This window comes from Condylostylus longicornis, unplaced genomic scaffold (assembly GCF_029603195.1).
Source record: "Condylostylus longicornis isolate FDR11 unplaced genomic scaffold, ASM2960319v2 ptg000179l, whole genome shotgun sequence".
Lineage (NCBI taxonomy): Eukaryota > Metazoa > Arthropoda > Insecta > Diptera > Dolichopodidae > Condylostylus > Condylostylus longicornis.
In genome coordinates, this window is record NW_026578147.1 from 364,017 (window position 1) to 386,804 (window position 22,788).

At 29.2% G+C, this 22,788-nt stretch overlaps 1 protein-coding gene across 10 annotated transcripts in view; it reads left to right on the forward strand.

Annotated features, from left to right (window-relative positions):
- Positions 1–22,488, forward strand: part of LOC129616307 (transcription factor HNF-4 homolog) — a 49,586-nt gene extending 27,098 nt beyond the window's left edge. For all 10 annotated transcript variants that reach the window (XM_055531898.1, XM_055531895.1, XM_055531893.1 and 7 more), the window contains exon 7: positions 17,195–22,488. In XM_055531898.1, the coding sequence (XP_055387873.1) occupies positions 17,195–17,898 (704 nt within the window). In that variant the 3' untranslated portion in view covers positions 17,899–22,488. The remainder of the gene's footprint in view (positions 1–17,194) is intronic.
- Positions 22,489–22,788: the final 300 nt, after the last annotated feature.

Genomic DNA, 22,788 nt, shown 5'->3' on the forward strand with positions numbered 1-22,788 from the left:
AGTTTTATTTGTGTTGTATACTTTATTAATATATCAACATTTAATATATATTTTAAGTAAAGTATATCTATTTAAGGAGTAGTTCGAAACTTGTTCCTAGCCCTTAATTTTCCCTTGCACACCACTTCCACTGTTCTCAAAATATTTCGTTTTTAATAAATAAATGTTAGTAGGAGCTGCATAGGCAAAAAAAAAATATTGTAAACAAACGAGTGTATCAAAAATACCGAACTGAAATAAAATTAAATTTTGTTAAAAATTTTATTTTTATTTTAATAAGAACAAAATTTATTTTTTTTTCCGATTCAAAAAAGTTAGATAAAAACATTTCAATGTATGAAAGCAATAGGTATATATGAATTTGTATATTGGATAGTTATATTAGACATAAGAATAGATACACAGTATGATGTAGCGATATATTAGCCTGTTTACAGGAAAAAATTGAAGCCTATTTTATGTCTGTACAAATATTACTTAATGTGAAGCTGTCTTCCCTCAAGTCAATAAAAATTTTGCGTACTTGGCTTGCGATGTTGATAGTGATTTGAAATTTAATATCTAAACGTCATTTTCGGGCTTTCTAGCTGATATGGTAAAAAACACAACACGCACTGTTTCAAGTCAATTAACGAGGTATAGAAATAAAGCAATTTATAAAAAAAATGTGAATTAATACTAATTCGTACTTTGTGAAATATATCGATACGTGTTTATTTATGGGAAATATGTATGTGTTTTAAATTTATAAAGAAAATATTGAAATAAAAAATCAGTAACTTATATTTTTTTTTTTTTTTTTAACAAAAAAAGAAAAAAAAAATTATGTTTGTATGATTAATGTATGATTATAAAATCATAAATATTACAAAAAAAATCAATGGTTGTGTGTGTACATACTTGTAAATATAATGAGCTATTAATTATTACCATGTTTGTGTTTTTTATACTCTCTTTTCAATACACAGCTCAAAAAATTGAAAATTTTATTAATTTTTTTTTTAATTTTTTTTTTTGAAAAAAATTTAATGAAACAATTAGAAATATGTATAATACTATGTATGTATATAAATTTCCAATTGCGAATAAAATATTTACATATTATGTATTTGCAAAAATTTTTTGAAAACTGAGAAAAGGAATTGGAATTCTTGGTGAACGCAGAATAAAACGATTCGTTTTTCATTATTCAAGTTGCTAGAGAAGACCTTAAGAATATAATGTCAATTGGAAAAATTAAATTGGATGGGATATATGCAAAACTTATGAAAACTTTGATGTTAGGAGATGCTTTAAATGTTTGGCTTTTACCCACAATGCGGACAAATTTTCTGCTGAAAACGTTTATTGTATTAAAAGTGGTAGAGAACTCTTAGCAAAAAAAATGCACAAACAATATCATTCAATATATAAATTGTATCAGAGCAAATAGATCGTTGAACCTAAATTTGGATGTTAAGCGCAGAATATATGATAGATATTGTCCACGTTAATGAAGAAAATTGAAATTGAAAAACAAAAAAATTTCAGATAGGTTCAAAAAATATAATAAATTCCTTAAGTTGTATACATATATTGAAATATCGATGGAATAACGGAAGACTTTGCTGCATTAGAATTTATGAACGCAAATAAAGATTTTATTTGTGGTGATTTTAACGTGAACTGGTTAAAAGAGAACAATGATAAACAAGCCATCAAAGGAATAATAGATATCAGTAGTTTAAAACAAGTTTTTTGCTTTCCAACTAGAAATAACTGACTCCTCTTCGACGCTAAGTGATTGCGTAATAATTAGTTTACCTGAAATAAATAGATTTACTACCTCCAACAAAGTTGATTATTTAATTTCTAATTATCAAGCAATTGAAATCAAAATTTGTGTCAAAGAAAAATATGATTTTCGGCGAATTGAGATTGATTCAATTAAAATTCTTAGGAACAGATTAGAAGAGGTTTTGTATGAGCAACAATTTCAAAATTTGTGTAATGTTATGTGAGAACTTGTTCCAACAAATAGTAGAGAGTTCGATTAAAATATTTAGAAAGAAAGTAACAATATATCTTAATAATCAAGAGTCGTGTAATGATGAATTACGCGAGTTGAACAGTAGAAAAACATTAGCTTGCCAACGCGCGTCTTTAACAAATGATAGAAATCTATGGAATTATTACAAAACTAGTCGAAATCATTACAATATTGCTATAAGAAGAGCTAAAGACGAGTTCATTGAAAAAAGGCTTCAATATTCTATTCTAATTTAATGTGGAGATCAGTAAAAAAATATGTCACTAAAATAAAAATGATGTAATTGAAAAGATAACAGCAAATAATAGCATAATTACAATTAACAGATTTTTCATAAATAGTATTAAAAAAATTTTCGATAACATCCTCTTTGTGGAGTATCAAAATTTAATTAATGAATCAAGCTGTGATTTAAATTTGGAGGAAATGACAAAGATGACTTGTATACAACAATAAAATCAATGAATAGCAAAAAGGACTAAACACTAAAATAATAATAGATTCGTATCATATATTTGACGATGTTTTGGCTCATTTGATAAATTCATCTTTGCAGAGTATTTTCCTACTTACTTGAAAAGAATCAATTGTTTGTCTGAATACAAAAGGTATTCATGCAAACAAAGGTAGACAAAAGTCATCATGCAAAGTTACACCAATCAATATAAACACCGATAAAAAATATTAGAAAAACTGTAAGCTTACAATTAGAAAGATACTTGAATGAGAACAACATATTATGTGATGAACAGAATGGTTCAGAGGCAAACATTCATGTCAAACAGCTCTGAATATTGTTTTCTATGATTCGAAAAAAGCTAAGGAAAATAATTGTGAGATATTAGCGGTATTTTTAGATTTTAAGAGAGCTGTCAAGACAGTTGATCCGAAAATATTATTGGACAAATTTGAAAAAATATGGTGTAGTGGCACTAATTCTAAATAGTTTAAAAATTGTAGAAAGCAAAAGGCATTTATAGACGAGGAATTTTCAGACAACGGAATCCCTCAAGGATACAATACTAGGTGTTTTAAGTTTCTTGTTGCATATTAATGAAATCAAATTAAGTGTTGGATCTTGTATAATTATTGCATTGCTGATAATGCTTTAGTTGATATTCTTGGACGTGGTGTTGATGAATCTTGTGTTAAAATGAATGCCGATCTAAATGATTTATTCTGAGTGGATTGCATTAAATATTTGAGAGTGTTGATAGACAGGGAATTGAATTTAGATAAACATGCAGATCATGTAGCTCTAAAATAACTGAAACAGTTGGATATTTAGGCAGAATAAGACACAAACTCACATTAAAATGTAACAATATTGCCTCATTTGGATTATTGTTCGTCTTTATTATTTTTATGTAATGAAGTAAAAAAGATAAATTACAATTATTGCAAAATCAGGCAACACGTATTATTTTAAAATGCAATAGAAGAAGAAATATCACATGTGTAATCATGTAAAAAACTTGTACAAAAATGCGTCAATACGGTAATTCTTTAAAGTTTGGTGTCCAAAAATGTCGAAAATACGCATCATATTAAATCAGTTGTGCATCAATATTCTTTGTGATTTTGTATTGATGAAAAGTTCTTTAAATGGAAGCTCAGAAGTAATTAATAATTTATTATTTTAACTCAATAACTAAAAAAGTTAATTATTTCTTTATGCACGGTATTAGTATTTTTAAATGTTCCATTATATTAAAATCTCCAAAATTTAATTGAAATTTAAAAAAATTTTTTCTAATAAATTTTCAGTGTTTTAAATAATTTTAAAGCTATAAACCTTTTCAAAATAAACGCCAAAAAATGATTTAGAAAGTCCCCAAAAATGTCAAAATAATATTGCATCAGCTAGATAAACGCATCACATCGGTATAGCATCAGCAACTTTTTTTTGCATCAAATCTGAATTGATGCACATTTTTGATTACTTTCCGATTATACCCTTGCTTTCAAGGTTTTGGTGTATGCTTTTAAAATAAAACATCATTTGCTTCCCAACTATCTCAAAAATTATGTTGGAAAGGTTACAAACTAATTTGAGAACTAATTTGTTGAGATTGCCGTTTTTCCGAAGACGTTTAATAATCTGCCTGCTGTGATAAGAAATGAAAGCCGTTTGAGTCATTTTAAAAATATTCTAGTAATGTACTCAATACATTATAGAATTTAATATATAATACATAATGAAATTTAATATTATAAATAATTATTTTCTACTACTTTCTTTTTTGTTATTTTATTTGATTTTAATTAAAGTTTAATAATGATTTCGTTAATTACAATTTTTTTATTTAAAGCTCCTTTTTATTAAGTTTTTTAATTTTAAGATTTTTTAAAGTTATATAATTTCAAATTTTTTATTTGTTTTTCTTTTTTGAAACATATTAGAAGTGACGTATTTGAAAAATTGATATTTTAAAAACATATTTTGTTGGACAAGGTTATGAGTTAATGAAATACTAAATTGTATTAAATGTGTAATAGTATTTGCACTAATAAAATTAAAAAGAAAAAGCAAAATCTTTTCGAAATAATCTGATTTGGGTTCAGACACATCCGTAACATTAAGATCGTACGTACCAACATCCGTAACATTAAAATAACTTTGGATATTATTTCAATTTGTAATTAAAATGCTGCGCATATAAAAGTGTTGTTTTGCTGAATTTTTCCGTAATGGGGTGTGACGTTTTTTCTCCAACAGAAATATGGTTGATTCCTTCTGTTAATATCCTAGAGTTATTTGGTTCAGCTTTTTCAGTATTTAGAAGGGACCGTTTTGTAAATGTTTCTTAGGAACGTGCTTCTAACAGAGGTAGGGTACTTGTTGCAGCTAAAAGCGGTTAAAATTGAATTAATTTCTAAAAAACTTGTGTTGACGTATATTTTAGATTTTCTTCAATGGTTTTAAACATACACAATTTTATTAGTTCAGACGACGAGGTTTTCTGTTTTGGAGACTTCAATCTTCCCGAAATAACGTAGACGACACGTGACGAGGAACCATTTTTGGTTCTAATAGATTGTGGTAGTGAGCTGGAGTTATCTTTTGTGGATAACTTGCAGCAAATTTCGTCAGTTTTGAACCACCATTCAAAGCAAATGAATTTGGTTTTTATTTCTGATTATTAAAAAAAAATTCTTTGGCACACATATCTATCTTCTGGGAGTGTTAGCGATTATGGCGAGTTTCAGCTTGCGTATGATATTTTCAATTTAACAGCTAAACAACATTACGATATGCATATTTTAAGAATTTCTGACGACAAAATACATAATCTTAGAAGTTTTTGGATATTTATTAATCATAAGCGGAAATGTTACAGCTATCCAACTTTGTTGAAGTTAAAGGGTTCTTCAATTAATAATTCTAATGTGATTGCTGAACTTTTTCGGGACTTTAACGCCGAATGTTTTTGTTCTACTCCATTTGCAGTGAATTTGGATGATTTTCGACACATCAACAACTTTCCAAAAACCACTTTCCAATTTTGTCATTGAACAGTTGAAAAATACCTCAACTTAGGTTCTAGCCCTTTTCCCGGTATTCCTGAAATAATTTTGCGTAAGTACTGTTCCACTTTAACGGCTTGGCTGTGTTTTGTTTCAATAAATCTTACTCAGGAATTTTCTCTTCCGTTTGAAAGGAAGCCGTCATTAGACCGATTCTTTTGAAATCAAGGTTATTAAAATTTTCCAATAATTTTGTAAGTTGCGTTGGCTCTTATCTTTCTGGAAGGAAATATATGGTCCTTCTTCGTTAATCGGTATCATCTCTGCTTGTGGCTAGTTCTGGACTTTTCCGAGGCAGCTACCTTGGTTCATTGCTCCTCATCATCGCCGTTAATGATGTTGCGTCCGTTTGGAATTGCAGTGGAGTGTTAATTTATGCTGGTGATATACAAATTTTCAATAGAATCCGTTCTGTAAATGACGCAGTTTCTCAGAATATCTTTAATCTTTTGTATTGTTTGTTTTACAACCATTGTTTTTTTTGGATTTAATATATAATAAACAACTAAATATTATTTAGTTTTCTGTAAGTCAAAATATGTTAATTGATGTGTATATTATATCATAATATGTTTGAACTAAGCATGTAAAATAAAAATACTATTTGCAACATAGTTTAAACAAGTTTTTTTTTAATTGGATCCACGTTAGTTGCTGGATGTCATCTATATAATAACTGTTGAAGTCTGTATATTCCAGTATTTTTAATATTTATGTTGTCTAGCATTAACCCAAACCTTCTTACTACATTTCACATGCTCGTTTCTATATCTGGTTGAGTCCTTTTAAATGATTTTTCACATTACACATCAATCTGCCAGCTGTGCAGGAGACTGTGAAAGCATGAAACATGACAATTGCCCTGATGCAATATGTTTTATTATATCAAATATAAAACAAAAATTAATAAAGTTAGGTCAAACCAATGGTTTGTATTGTAGCACTTTTCACTTCAACAAGCGAATATACTGATTTGCAAACCAATCGATGTATGCCTACCACACTATTAAAATTATTTTCATTCATATACGAACCATTTCTGGGATTGCATATATTTAGGATGAACAGCTTATGCAGTTTTTAAAATAAAGCAAAAATTAATTTAAAGAGCGGTTAACGTAATGCTCAATTTTAAGGGTTAATTGCGTGAGTTAAGAAAAATAGTTATATTTTTTAATGTCATGGAATTTACCGTTACCTTTCTGCATTTATAGAAATTTGAAAAAGCTTGCGGTTTCGGAAATATAAGGCATCAAAAATTCAAATTTTACAAATTTCAAGAGGCGATTACTTGAGAGGGGTGGAGATGGAAAAAAATTTCTTCTAACGAAATGAACTATTTGTTAATGCCTAAAAGCTACTAAAATTTCAAGCTCCTACATCCTTGAGTCTAGAAGAAAAACAACATCAAAAATTTTAAAAAAGAACCGATTTTATGTAACGATAAATTTTAAGGGCCATTTTGTTTTTTTAAAGTTCAAGTATAGTATGCCGTGATATAAGAAGCATCTCTCTGGTTCAACTACAGTAAACAGTTTAAAAATGGAATTTATAGGGTTTTGAGCTTGTATAACTTTTAGAGAGAGGAGATAGGTAAAAATTATGTTCTACGAAAATTAGTTTCTAGTAAAGATCTATGTACATATAAAATTTTTGGTTTCTATCTTCAAGGATGTTGAAGTTTTGTAAACAGACACACGAACGGACGGACGGACGGATGGACGGATGGACGGCCGGACGGACGGACGAACGAACGGACAGAGTAAAACTAATAAGCACTTTTTCAAAAATTTTTTGGAAAAGTGCTAAAAATGAAGTGTAATGTATTTGCTTATCATTTGGTGAATATTTTTTTCTGTAAGGAAACCAAAGGTTTACAAAAAATGATGCAGCCGTTTATCGACCTAATTGTCAGTTTTACACTTGTTCTTACCAAATTGTTAGATTTTATCAGTCAGATTATTTTACACACACACTTTTAGTATTTCATGGATTAATATTTTTCTGAACGCATGTGGAAAGGTTTAGCTATATATGGCCTAAATACGACTGAAATAAATCAGAAATACCGGGGCTTCAATAATGCTTTATAAAAAGTTTAATTACGGTATTAATACGATTTTAGTACCGCCTCAGAGCTTTTAATAACTTTACATTGTAAAACAAAACTACTAAAGCTTTTGATACATTTTCGAATACAATTATTACAATATCAATACATACTTTAACGTTTGTTTGAAAATTTCAATTCAAAGTTCTGTGCAAATCTTTATTTTCAGCAAACGTTACCACATAATTAAAAACATAGCATTTTTATACTGCAATTTAGAAAAAAAAACTTAATAACCAGCACTTTATTGCTAAAAATGTATGCTAGTTTATTTAATTGATTATTTCTGACAATATTTATATGACATGTAAGAAAAGCATGCTCGATTTTTTCGATACCCAATTCACTTTTATTTTACGTATTCACTACGTATAGAACGCATTTAGGAAACGTGTACAATATCAAGAGCTTTTGCTAAGCATTTTGGAATGAAATAAAAGAAACTGTTTTATAGACTTAGAATTTCATACAGAAAAACGTGAACATTTTATTCTCCTACTTTTAAGCTTTTTAAATTCTACTCTTCAGTTTTTTTGGATGGGAAATTTTTACTTTTCAGTTTTTAAGAAAAGTATGCTGAAAATTACAAAACATATAAAATTATTCAAGTAGGTACAAAAATGAAATATTAAAATTATAGTTGATGACTTGAACCAATATTTTTTCTAAAAAACTGGAAAATAGAAATTTCCCTTAAAAAAATTTAATAAAAACCGTTTCTTTGCCTGCGTATATTTATGAAAAATACAAACACAACTACAAATATTTTTATTAGAAATACGCAACCCCACATGCTTATAATAAATATACACTTCAAACATTTGTCAAAAATTTAAAAATTTTTAAAATCTTCAAATTATTTAGTTCATATGATTTGATTTTCAACATTTTTTTTTTCAAAAGAACACTTTTTTTTTATTATTAAAAGTACTGACTGCATTAATACGAGTATGTACACATTTTGCCATAGTATCACAAATAAATATTTGTTTTTTATGAACAAAATAAATTATTTACAAATCGAAATGATTTTTTATTAAAAGTAGCTAACAAAATTAAAAACAAGTGAAAACGTTTCAATCGGTATAAACCGATTGAATTATACCCTGCACCTTTCGTTATTGTGTAGCAATTACTCGAACCTGTGAAATCATTCTTTACAAACTTCACGGACATGTCTGACCTATAATTGGACATCTGACTGCCAAGTTTCATGAATCTGACTTTATTATTTTGCCTAATATAAAAAATTTCCTGTTGGAGTTGTATGGCAGCCACCCGAACCGGTGCAGCTATCCCATTATAATTTTTATAGCATGTGTAGAATATAATTGGACACATGTATACAAAATTTAATATTTATAGCTTTATTAGTTTTTGAAATATTTAAAATAAACTCTTTGAGTTGTATGGCAGCTACCCGAACCCGTTGTCCGACTTAGTCCAATAACAATAGGGTTCGTCCTTGGCACAAATGAAAAAAACTTGTGAAAGTTTGGTGGCGATTGCATTATTCGTTTTTGAGTTATCGTGCGATCGGACGGACGGACGGACGGAAAATTTTACACTGAGCAAGAATATATATGTATGTCCATACCGGAGACGACTCCTTCAAGTAGTTACAAACTCCTTCACGAAGTGCAGGGTATAAAGTTGTTGGTATGAAAAGAAAACTCCTTTTTATTCGGAATAAAATACTTTTTTATTTTTGCTAATGTATTTCTGAAAAAGAAGAATCTTCTAGTGAAGAAGAAAATCAGCTTTGATAAAGTGCGTATGTAGCGCACGAAATATCAATTCAAATAAAATTAGTTTCGATTGAAAACAACGGATATGATAATATATATCAGTAATTACTTGGTTTTTTCCTTGCAGCTTTAAATTTAATTCAGCAAGATGTTCCGTAATATCAGTAAGAAACAATAGATCCATGTGCCACGCCTCTGTTTTAATTATTGAAACATCTTCCATTTTCATTTCTAAAAATAAAACTATTTCCTCCTTTAATTCGACGAATCTTTTTAAAACTTTTTGGCATGACAACATCCTTATTTTGGTGTAATAGGGTAATGTTTGATAATGATAACCTAACTCAGCCAAAAGACTTGAAAAAGGGCTCAGTATTATTAGAGTATTCAGTGCTCGAGATCGGATGAAATTAACTATATGTGCCACATTTTTAAGGACATGGTCCATTTTAATAATATTTGTACATAGGGCTTCTTGGTGAATTATACAATGAAAAGATTTTAAAATTGAATGAGATGATTTCTTATTTTGCGAAAGAGTTGTTTTTCCAAACATAACAGGTGCACCATCCCTTGTTATTGAAGGAAATTTTTTCAAACTTAAATTATATTTTGCAAAAGTTGCCATAATGCACTCTACAATATCTTTAGCTGTTGTAAAACCTTTCATTGGAACTAAATCCAAAAATTCTTCGGTAACTGTCAAATTGTTATCAACCCCTCTTATGAAAATTGCCAATTGTGAAACATTTCGAATATCGCGCGATTCATCAATTGCTATAGAAAAAAACTTTAATTCTTGAGATTTGCCTGTTAAGACTTCTATTAAACTGGAAGATAAATCAACTATTCTATCAGCGACAGTATTGCGCGATAATGAAATGTTTTCAAAATCTCTTGCATTATCCGGGCATATAATTTCTGATGTTTTAAGCATGCATTCTTTAATAAACTCACCTTCTGCAAACGCCTTTGACTTTTTTGCAATCATTTCAGATATTAACTTGCTTTAACAAATTTTTCTTTCTGGTCATTAAATTTATTGAAAAACTGTTGTTGATTGCGTAATGACAAACTCAAAGTTTTCAACTTATCTTATCAAAGGACAGAGGGAAACCATAAGCACTAATTTTCAAAATTTTTGAAGAGTCCCAAAAAAATTAAATGAAAATAAATGAAAGACAAAATGATCAACATCATTAGCATCAAATTCATCAACATCATTTTTAAAATTATTTAAATATTTTTTAAAATCTTCAAAATATTAAAATTTAATTTTTTTTTTTTTTTTTTTTTGTTTTTATTTTTTTTATGTTTATTTTGTGCCCAAAAGAAAAAAAGTCCCTTTCCAATTTCTAGCGACATCTAACTAAAAAATGTTTCAATTCAAAATCTCTTACTTATTTCTGGTGATACTTTGTAAAGTTTACGTCGCAACGCATTATTTAAGTCACGGATACTCCTTGCGATAGCTGGAAGTGACATATCCAATGTTTTGGCGATTTGGCCTTCTTGGTGATCACTTGGCCAGAACAGACTACTTTTGATAAAAAAGAGGCGCTTTACGATTCTTCTAATACTAATTTTTTTATAAAAAGTGGTCTTGAATGTTTGGTTTACTTGAAATTGAATACGAAGGGCTTCAATCGAGTATGAGTTTTAAAATTCCAAATACCGTGAGTGCCATATGCAAGAACAATTTTGACATTATGAATTTGTAAATTATTTATTGGGGTTTCATATGAAGAAGAAGCAAATTTCGGGTTTCAGGCTGGTGCATCAGAATATTGGCAGTCTAAGCGAAAATTTTGCTTCTTTATTGTCTTGTTGGAACTATTTGGATTCCTGGCTCATATACTGTATAAGGAAAATTCTTAAAACTTAATTTTAGTAGACATTTTTGACATTGATATTTTGCGTCAAAGCCGCGATATTGATGATTATATATTTTTATTTTCTTTTTTTGGTTTAGAATCTCGTCTAATTTCAGGTTCTTGTATTGACCATATTTTTGTAAGGAAACACGGAAATAATAAAAATGAGTTTGTTGCAGATGTATTAGACTTGGGAATTACAGATCATTGTATGTTAAGTTTAACCATACCTAAATAATTATCTAAATGTAAAAGATATCTTATAATTATCTAAATACATCATAATTGTGATTCGCGTGTTTTAAATCTGAAAACTCATGGTTTTCAAAGGGAAAGTTTTGGTTCTTATTAACCAACGGAAATTTATAAAATTATTAAGGTTTTAAAAAATTCGGATTCTGTTTCTTCTTCTTCTTCTTCAACTGCCTATTCACTCCGGAATGTTGCGTAATACAATGTTTTTTGTGCAAATTTTGATGTTAATTTTATTTGTTGTGCAATGTTTTGATGTTAATCTTATTTGTTGCGCAATGTTTATTTTATTTCTCGTGCAACTTTGTTGATCTTGATTTTCTTTGCTGTTACTATTGCTGTTTATGTTTGTTTTTATTGAATACTGTTAACGATTTCTGCGTATTCCTCTCTATTTGTTGCTATATGAACCAATTCTCCTATTGTACGAATACCAGTCCAGTGCCTTATATTTCTTAACCAAGACATTTGTTTCCTACCAACACCACGCCTGCCTTCGATTTTCCCTTGAATGACAAGTTGCAACAAACTATATTTGGGACCACGCATTATGTGACCGAAGTATGCAGCTTTGCGTTTTTTTATTGTAATCAAGAGTTCTCTATTCATATGTACCCTTTGCAAGACTTCTGCATTCGAAATGTGCTCTGTCCACGATATTTTTTCCATTCTTCTGTAGATCCACATTTCAAAAGCCTCCAACTTGTTCATATGTTTAGTTTTCAACGACCATACTTCAGAACCATAAAGCAGGACTGACCACACATAGCATTTCATGAAACGTATTCGCAGATTTATGTTGATGTCTCTGTTGACGAAAACCTTTTTATATTTGGTAAACGCGGATCTCGCCATTTGTATTCGACAATTAATTTCCTTATCCGCGGTCCAATTTTCGTGCAGCCAACAACCGAGATATTTAAAGCTTGACACCCTTTCAATAGCTAAATTGTCGATTATGATGGATGCGTTACTGTATTGGTGGTTACTTCTACTTACGATCATGTATTTGGTTTTGCTGATATTCATTTTTAAACCAAGGACTTTGCTGTGTGTGTTTATCGCATTTACTAGGTGTTGCAAGTCTTCCAAACTGTCAGTTCTCAGGGTGGTGTCGTCAGCGTATCGTATATTATTGATATATCTTCCGTTTACTTTAACTCCTTTTTCTATGTTCATTAAGGCTTCTTCAAAAATTGCTTCGGAATATATGTTGAACAATAACGGAGATAATACGCATCCTTGACGCACACCTCTTGAGATTTTAACGTCATCCGTGTTAATATCTCCTGACTTGACTGTTGCTGTTTGATGCCAATATAGATTAACGATACACCTTATATCTTTTTCATCTATTCCTGTATTGCACAACACCTCAACTAATTTGTCATGTCTGACTCGATCAAATGCTTTCTCATAGTCGATGAAACATAGAAAGACATCTTTCTTGACATCGCGGCAGTTTTCCACCAACACCTGGGCACATAATAATGCCTCCCGTGTTCCCATGCCGGCTACCGAATTGTTCATGTCCCATTTTTGTTTCACATTTTTTATATATTCGGCTATGGATGATTTTAAGAAAAATTTTTAAAACATGACTCATTATACTTATTAGTCTGTGTTCGTCACATTTACGTGCGCTATTTTTCTTTGGCATCGGAATAAATGTGGATTGTAAGAAATCTTTTGGAAATGTCCCGGTATCATATATAATATTAAAAATTCTTTCCAGCACTCCTAGATTGTTGTCATCAATAAGTTTTAAAATTTCTACTGGTATTTCGTCAGGTCCTACGGCTTTTCTGTTATTTGACAACTGAATAGCGTTTCGAATTTCACCTCTAGTAATAGGTGGTCCTGTTAATAATCTTCCTGATGACGGAATAATTAAAGTTTCCGCCGATCTTGTACCGTCTGAGAAGAGGTTTTCAATATGTTTTTCCCAGACTGTTTCTTTTTCTTTAAGATCAGTTACGAATTGATTATTTTCATTCACTAGAACAGATGGTTTCGTATATCGGTAGATGCCAGCAGTTTGTTTAATCTTTTTATGTAATGCAAAAGTATCATGGGTGCGTTGAAGTCTTTCTAGTTCTTCGCACTCTCGAGTGAGCCATTCGCTTTTCGCTTGTCTTATTTTTCTTCTTATGCAGCGATGTATTTGCTTGTATGTAGCATCATTTTTGCCTCTATATTTTCGCCTTTGTTCCATTAAGTTAAATATTTCTTCTGTCATCCACTTTTGTTTTGGGGTGAAATTCTTGTAACCTAGTATTCTTTTAGAAGTGCTGTTTAAAATTTCTTTGGTTTGATTCCATAGTGCAATGTTAGTACTTCCTACGTTGATAGATCTAAGTTGAGCGTTTATCTCTAAAGCGGTTTGTGCTCCTGTCTCACTATTTTGAAGTTTATCTAGATCTAGCTGTTTTTTCCGCGGTTGGTGCGGTCTGGTTACGGTTAATTTAATTTTGAATTTAGCCAAAAGTAGATAATGGTCTGACGGAACATCGGCTCCTGGATAAGTAGACACGCTTTTTACGGATGTACTAAATCTTTTATTAATTAAAATGAAATCTACTTGGTTTCGCACTATATTTCCTGTAGTATCTTGGGGAGATTTCCACGTACACAACCTTCTAGGCGGTAAAGAGAACCAGGTATTTGTGATTTTTTAGTCTTCTTCTTGACAGAATTGTATAAGACGTTCACCTCTGTCATTTCTGGTTCAAAATGGACCAACAATATTTTCTACTTTTCCGGTGCCAATTTTTGCATTGAAATCGCCCATGATGATGTTCATTTCTTGTCTCTTGGTAAGTTTTAATAATTCCGAAATCTCACTTTAGAAACTTTCGATATCACTATCGCTGCTGTCAGCTGTAGGAGCGTAGACCTGAATTATATTTATAGGAATTGGTTTAGCATTTATTTTGAGTAACAACGCCCTATCTGAGAAAGGGATGAATTGTTGAACAGATTTTATTACATTTTTTGAGACAATTATTCCTACACCTTGCCTGTGTCTTGTCGATTTGTTTCCCGAGTAATAAACTTTTGTTTCTTCTGAATGAAATTCTCCCACATCTGACCACCATGTTTCGCTTACACCGAGAACATTGATGCTTAAACGTTTCATCTCTTTAATTGTATTGGCTAATTTACCAGCTTCAAATAGGCTTTGCACGTTCCATGTTGCGATGTTTATATGTTGTTTGGTTTTACCTCCGGGGATTCTTAGCACCCTCGATTTGCCGGAGACTGAGGGCCGTTCATCTGTTGTTTCACACATTGTATTTTTCTAGGGAAATTATACTTCAGTGGTTTCCCGTTGCCTTCTGAAGGGTTTTCGGTAGTTTTCCTTCTTTTTGACTCAGCCGCCCAACAAGGGAACAGACGCTGTTTGGGGCCATCTATTCTAGGTCAGACGCTCCGATTATTAACTCCTGGACCCCTAAATTGAAATGTCGAAGTCGCTCTCAGAAGCCGCCAGTGTTGTTTGTTGCTGACCTATCTACACCGCCAGGGTTGATTACCTGACCTTTCGTATAGGTTACTCAGCGTACAGGGGGTACCACGTGAAGGTAAAACTAGGCGTTAGATAGTAGAGGCTGGGTTGATATAGCTGGAAACTATCAACTATGTTACGCATTCTATCCATTTACCCCCCACTTCTGTTTCAACTGGTTCATTTTCAAATACTTTGTTGAAAGAAATTTCTTTTCTCATTTCGGATGTTATATGCTACATTTTTAACTTAAGTGTTTTGAATGAAATTTTCCCAAGTGCCCTCAAAATTGCTGAGGTCTATCCTCTTTTTAAAAAAGCTGATTCACAAAATCTAAATAAATATAGACCAATTTTGCTATTATCCACTATTTCCAAAGTTTTTGAGATAGGCATTCAATCAAGGATGGTTAAATTTTTAGATAAAACAAATTTTTTTTTGGTAATTCGCAAATTGGGTTTCGCCATAAATTAAGTACAGAGGGTCGTTATTAAAATTTTGCAGTGAAATCTCTAAAGCGTAAATGATGACTATTCCTGTGCAGCTCTGTTTATGTATTATTATATAACTGGATCTAGAGGCTTCGTTTCTCATTGGTTTTGCTCTTATCTTTGTAACAGGAAACAAAGGGTTGAAATCCACAATGTATTGAGTGATCTTATTGAAATAAAATGTGGAGTGACTCAGGGCTCCGTTTTAGGAACAATTTTCTTTCTTATTTTTATTAATTATTCAATTTTCTTTCTTATATTTAATATAGGAAATGCTACAGCTTTTGCAGATGATTGTGTCTTCACATACTGTGAAAAAATATAACGGAAATTACTGCGCTTTATATTATGATTTACATTTAATTAGAAGTTGGCTTTTCTCTCATAGTATGATAATGAGCAACAAAACTAAATATATCATATTTAACTTAACAGAGAGCTCTATCACCGACTGTAACTTATTTTATCATTCATCTAGCTGTTGCAAATTCCCTATTCATTCGCACTCTTATAATAGTGTTTCTATTTGTGATAAATTGTGCTTTAAAGCTGAAAGTGTTAACTCACATAAATATATGACAGAACACGTAATTTAAATAATTATTTTGGAAATGTTATAAGAAAGATTTTTCATCTAAGTTGGTACTGTTCGATACGGTATTGTTTGTTGGGATGGATCTGATTTTAATAAGATATACTCTATTTTGAATGCTCAGAAGCATTGCATAAGAGTCTTACCGAGGAAGAATAGGTTTGTACCTAGTTTTCCATTGTTTTAGATACTTAAATGTTCTCCCCCTTCGGCGCCTATGTTTTTATAAATCTTTAAAAGTCTTCTTCACGCGGTCAGCCTACTTGGTGCAAAGGTTTTATTCTAATTATAAATTGAGAATTAATAATATGAATATTGCAGTTGTTCCAAGCGCTAGACTTTATCATTTTTCTCATTTCTATATCTCGGTTGCGCCAAAAGTATTCAATTTATTGCCAGTGGATCTCAGAAGAGTTTGAACTTTGCCACTTTTTGCAAAGACTTTTAAAAAATGGTTATTTAATTTCGATCACAAACGAATCGAACTTTTATTCAGCAAAATTTGTTTGATGCACAATCTAGTGATTCCAAAAGTTATATTTGAATAAAGATTTGATTACAATTTATTATGTTAATAGCTTTAATAACTTTTCAAATGTATAAATTGTATGAAATTGTACATTGTATTTTTATATATTAGCAAGTAAATTATAAATTTTTGCAATTTTTTATCACTCATCCTTCTAGATTCTAGATTTTGCTTTTTCGGAATTTTTGAATTTTTTATTACTTAATTAGGTTTCTTTGCTATCCCCACCACAAATAAATTGTTGAATTAATTAAGTTTAAATTAGTATAAATCTCACTTCGTCACTTGCCGTTAACGGCAATAGATAGGGTCATCTTTATTTTCATTTTACTTTATTATTAAGTTATATATGTAATTGTTAACTATTTAGTCTTAAAATTGAATAAATAAATAATAAAAATAATAATACAGCAAAAAGCTGCATGTCGAAAAGCATAAAGATTAAATCACGTCAGTAATTTAATTAATTTAACGTCAGTAATGTAATTAATTTAACGTCAGTAATTTAATGGATTTCTTTTAATGGTTTTTAGGAGAATTGGCCGACAGTTCATCGCCGTTATCACCCCCGCTTTTAAGCTCTTTTAGTCCATCGCAACAGCAGTGCCAATTGCAACATCAAAATAATTCAATAAATATACTTCAACAAAATCATGATCATCAACTAAATATTCAATCTGCTATCGATAACAATCAAGAAATGAAGAATACAATCTCTCTTCTAAATAATGCCCAAGTAATTAATTCAGAAATTAATTCTCGAAATGTGGAATCAAATAGTGTTGATGATAATATGGAAGGTGCCACTATGCCACCTATTATGGAACCAATTTCGCCTAATAATTGTAGTACTACTTCAAATGTTCCAGAATTAGAAGTTAATGATTATGTTAATTTGTCAACAATATCACATCATTTTGAAAATCAAAATTTTCAAACAATTTCACCAAATAACGTTAATTTAAAAATGTCTTCAAACTGTATTCGGTATATACGGAATCACCACAGTGAGCTTAATTTAGCTGAATGCCACAGCAATAAAAATTCAAATTCTAATGGAGATATTTTGGAAGAATTTAATCCATATAATAAATCATTAATTCCTGTTATGAAAACAGATTATAATAAAGATATTAAAAATGAGGGTGAAGGGAATCGAAGTAGTATAAGTATAAAAGGTACCCTTTCAAATAATCAGATAAACATTTTAAAACAAGAAATAGAAACAGTGCTATAATTTTATTAAAAAGATAAGAAAAAACCTTTAATGGTTATATTATATATACATATATTTAGTACGGCCCTGTAATGAGTTCCAATTGTAGATTTTTACAAATAATTATTAACAAAGTCACTTTTGAAGACTGAACTATTATAAATTTCAGTCGAAAACGTATGGAAGGTATGGTAGCACTACTTTTTGAAATATAAAATTCAATTCAAAAAATTTTTTCAATGGTTGATAATTTTTCCGAAATATAATTCTTTTTTTTTTTTTTTATTGGTATGAAAAGAAAACTTCCTTTTATTCGGAATAAAATACTTTTTTTTATTTTTTGAAAAATTTTCAGAAGAAAATTTTCTTCAGAAGAAAATCAGCTTTGATAAAGTGCGTATGTAGCGCACGAAATATATTAGCAAAAAATAAAAAAAAAGTATTTTATTCCGAATAAAAGGAAGTTTCCTCTTCATACCAATAAAAAAAAAGAATAAAAATCAATATTTAATTAGATTTTATTTAAATTTTTTAAATATTTTATATTTAAAAAATTAAATATTGATAATGATTTAATAAAAAAATTAAAATATTTTTAATGAAAATTAAATAAAGAGGAGAAGTCAAAAATTATTTGTTTAATTAATGCCTTAAGGTTAAATTTTTTAAGAAAAAAAGTAAAACAAATTTGGACAAGTGAAGAAGGCAACATTTATAGAGTTTTTTTATCAGAACATGATATATACAATTTTGCCATTTCGAGTAAAACATCACTGAAATTTTTTTTGTGTTAGTTTTGTTTTGTGTTAACATTAAGTAGTGAACGTTTAGTGAAGTTGGTATTATTAAAATTTTAACATATTTTTGTATATCAAATAAGATACACACTTTTTCCACTGGCAATTAATGTCAATCAGAACTGAATAAGTTTACTTATCTAGTTTTAAAAGTTTTTAAACGTGCGGTTTCACTTAAATGAAAATAACCAACGTGAACGTTTAAATACGAAATGTAAAAATGAATATGTGCAGATATTGCATTTTCAAATTGAAACGAAACGGTAAAAAAACAAGAATACGTTTTCATTTCAAAAGTGTGCAACGCGACATATCTTTATTTCAATGTCTTCTTAGAATATTTTATGATCTTGAGAAGTAAATAATTGTAGATGTCTAATTTTGTCAGGAAAATTTTTGGAATAATTGGTTAGTTATAAGTAATGTTCTTCAAGGAGTTTTTTTAAAAACTACTAACTGGAAAAATTAAATTTTTTTTTCTTGCATTAGAAAGCGGTTAAAATTTTAAGTAATAAGCATTCATAACTTTTTTTTTGTCAATCAAAAATGTAGAAATCATATTCTGATAAAAAACCCTAAAATAGATAATTCTTTCGTATCTTTTTGACGTTTTTTTACGAATGAAACTCATAATTAATAGTATTACAAATTTTGAAAGCAAAACTTATTAAATCGAATTTTGAAAGTAAGTTCGAAATTAATAAAAAACTTTTAGTGTTTTCTTAGAAATTATTAACTATTGGAATTCATTAAAGGGGTAATAATGTAATTATAATTCAAATCGCATTATGTATAAACTATATTGTAAACTTGGTTATTGGCTAATATGTGAATGTAACGTCTATTAATTAAGAACTATTTAAAAAAAGCAAATTTGATAACAATTTTAGTCAATTATAGCTGAAAAATTATTTTATATTTCAAAAATTTTTGATATATATGAAAAATACCTACATAAATGTATACAAGTGATATAATGTGCATACTATGGTTATTTAACTTTTGTTACACGGTTTTTTTTTAATTTTTATATTATTTTTAAGAAAATTATAATGGCTTTTTCCTATATAATGTGATGCAATGAAGCAACGTTTACGAATTTTTGAACCCAAAAACCAGAAACGTCCAGATGTTTGCAAAAAAAATAAATCGCTTGAATTTAAAAATAAATAACAATATCTTATACCCGAAAATTTTAACGCTTGCTACATTGAGGCAATAAAATATTTATTATTGTAATAACTCTTAATACTATTTTTAATTACTCTTAATATTTTCAAAAGAAACATAAAACTTAAGAGCGGAAACCTCTTTGATAAGTTTTATAATGAGAACTTTAATATTTGTGTTTTAAGGATATAAAAAGAAAGAACAATATTTATTATCAAATTTCATAAATTTAATTATATAAATAATAATTAATAATAAAGTTGTTATTGAGAAATATGTATGTATCGCGCTTCCAAAAAGCAGGTTCCGATTTATAAAAGAATTCTTTTGGGCTCAGTTTGTGTAGAATATCAATAGCGCTATTTTAAGTTTATAAATTATATGAGTCAGAAAAATTTTGAATGTAAAAAATAACAATCATACCAAAAACGTTTTACGCAGATAAGTTAATAAATACCATGTCTTAATATTATAATCGGCGATATAACATTTGATTATATACGAATAATAAAGTTGGGTCAAACCAATGGTTTGTATTATAGCACTTTTCCCTTCAACAAGGGAAAATTCTGCTTTTAAATACAGTCTATGTATACCTATCATACTATTAAAATTATTTTCATTCATATACAAAACTATTGCTAGGATTGCATATATTTAGGATGACGCATATATGCAGTCTTTGAAATAAAGCAAAAATTAATATAAAAAGGAGTTAACATAATGCTCGATTTTAAAGGTTAATTGTGTGGGATAAGAAAAATAATTATATTTTTTAATTTCATGGAATTTACCGTTAGCTTTTTGTGTTTATAGAAATTTGAAAAAGCTTGCGGTTTCGAAAATATAAGGTGTCAAAAATTCAAATTTTACAAATTTCAAGAGGCGATAACTTGTGAGGGGGTGGAGATGGAAAAAAATTTTCTTCCAATGAAATGAACTATTTATTAATGTCTAAAAGTCCCTAAAATTTAAAGCTTCTACAAGCTGGGGTCTAGAAGAAAAACGACATCAAAAATTTGGAAAAAAAAGACCTTAGATAACGGTAAATTTGAACGGCCATTTTGTTTTTCTAAAGTTTAACCATAGTATACCGCGCTAGGGGAAGCAAGCCGCTGCCTTTATGCGTTTGCAAAATTTAAAAAATGCTTATGGTTTCATTGCAACAAATAGTTAAAAAAGGCCATTTTTAGGGTTTTGGGGGGGTATAACTTCTAGAGGGGGGGAGATAGGTGAAAATTTTGTTCTACGGAAATAAGTTTCTAGTAAAGATCTATGTACGTACAAAATTTCAGCTTTCTATCTTCAAGGGTGTAAAAGTTTTGTAAACAGACACACGGACGGACGGACGGACGGACGGACGGACGGACGGACGGACGGACGGACGGACGGACGGACGGACGGACGGACGGACGGACGGACGGACGGACAGAGTGAAACTAATAAGCACTTTTTTTCAAAAAATTTTTGGAAAAGTGCTAAAAATTTGTCAATTGAACAAGTCAAATGAACCATTCATGATGACGATACTTAAAACACATATAAGTAATAAAAATTAAATGTGCAGACATATATACATATATAAAAAAAGGACCATAATTTTTTATTAAATATTTAACTTTTGTAAATCAACACAATCACACATGTGGCTCTAATTTTCTATCTAATTTTATCATATAATATTTATTCTAATCGATTTTAGTTTAATATCTGCAATTTATCAATTTACCAAATACAACCAATAAGTAATAGTCGTCACAAGGCACTACTATTTTCTTTTTTTGCTTCAGTAAAATAAATATAAAATTGTAATATGGATAATAAAGTCACTTGTTCAAATATTCGTTTCATTGCTAATTGTAAATAAGCAGACAGCAAAATGAAATAGGTTAAGAATTTTTTTTAATGTAATTACAATTAAACGAAACTAATTGCATTTAATACTATTTTTTTTACAAAAACCAAAAACAAAAACTTATACATATTATACTTATAAGTTTTTTTTTCATTTTATTTGGCATTGGTGCAAAGATTTTTATATATTGTAATAATAGAAATTTTATTCAGCACATGGTTACAGTTCACAACTTTGCAAAATATTTGATTTCAATTTATTTTCTCTCTTTAAAAAATAGGCTTTACAATAGTGAATTTCAAATTAAATAGAATTTTATGATTACCAACAAATAACTTAAAACAATTAAAAAAATATTAAAGTTTATTAAAATCATATGCAATAGAAAATCAGGCATAGGAAATCGCAAAAGATAATATATTTGAGGATGTTGGCGGTAGTCCTAAAATAAGTTAATTAAGCATGTAGCACGATAATTAAGAATATCATTTCTCGACCCGTATGAATCGAAATGATTAATTGATTGACAATAAATAGTATTTTTAGTTATAATAAATTTATAATATGTTTATCCTATAAATATATTAAAGATCTACGTTATGTATGTGTGCAGTGATAAGGTTAAATCTTTTGCCTGATATTATTGCAAATGTATTTTATTAATTAGTTAACTGCTTTTCTAATTATTTTACAATTTAAAGAGAATTAAAATTTGATGTGAACTCATATACATAAGTAGATTTCTTGTTTAATACACATATTATTATATTCATGCGTAATTTTTTTCAATATTTGTTATATCTTATTTTCATATATTAATGAATCTTTTGTCGTTTTCAAAAATTCAAAAGTGTATAAAAGAAACAAGATGTTAAATAAAAGATCGAAATTTGTTGTTTAATTTTTCTATTCCTAGCAGGTATTGTGATAATTCAACAATTACAACTAATATATGTAAGTTAAAGTGGGTATTAATATCACCAAGGCCGGATTTCTCATATATGCAAAGTATGCATTTGCAATGGGCGACAAAAAACAGGGGTGCCATCACGAACTTCAAAAAAACCCTAAGTTAAAAAAAAAAAAAGA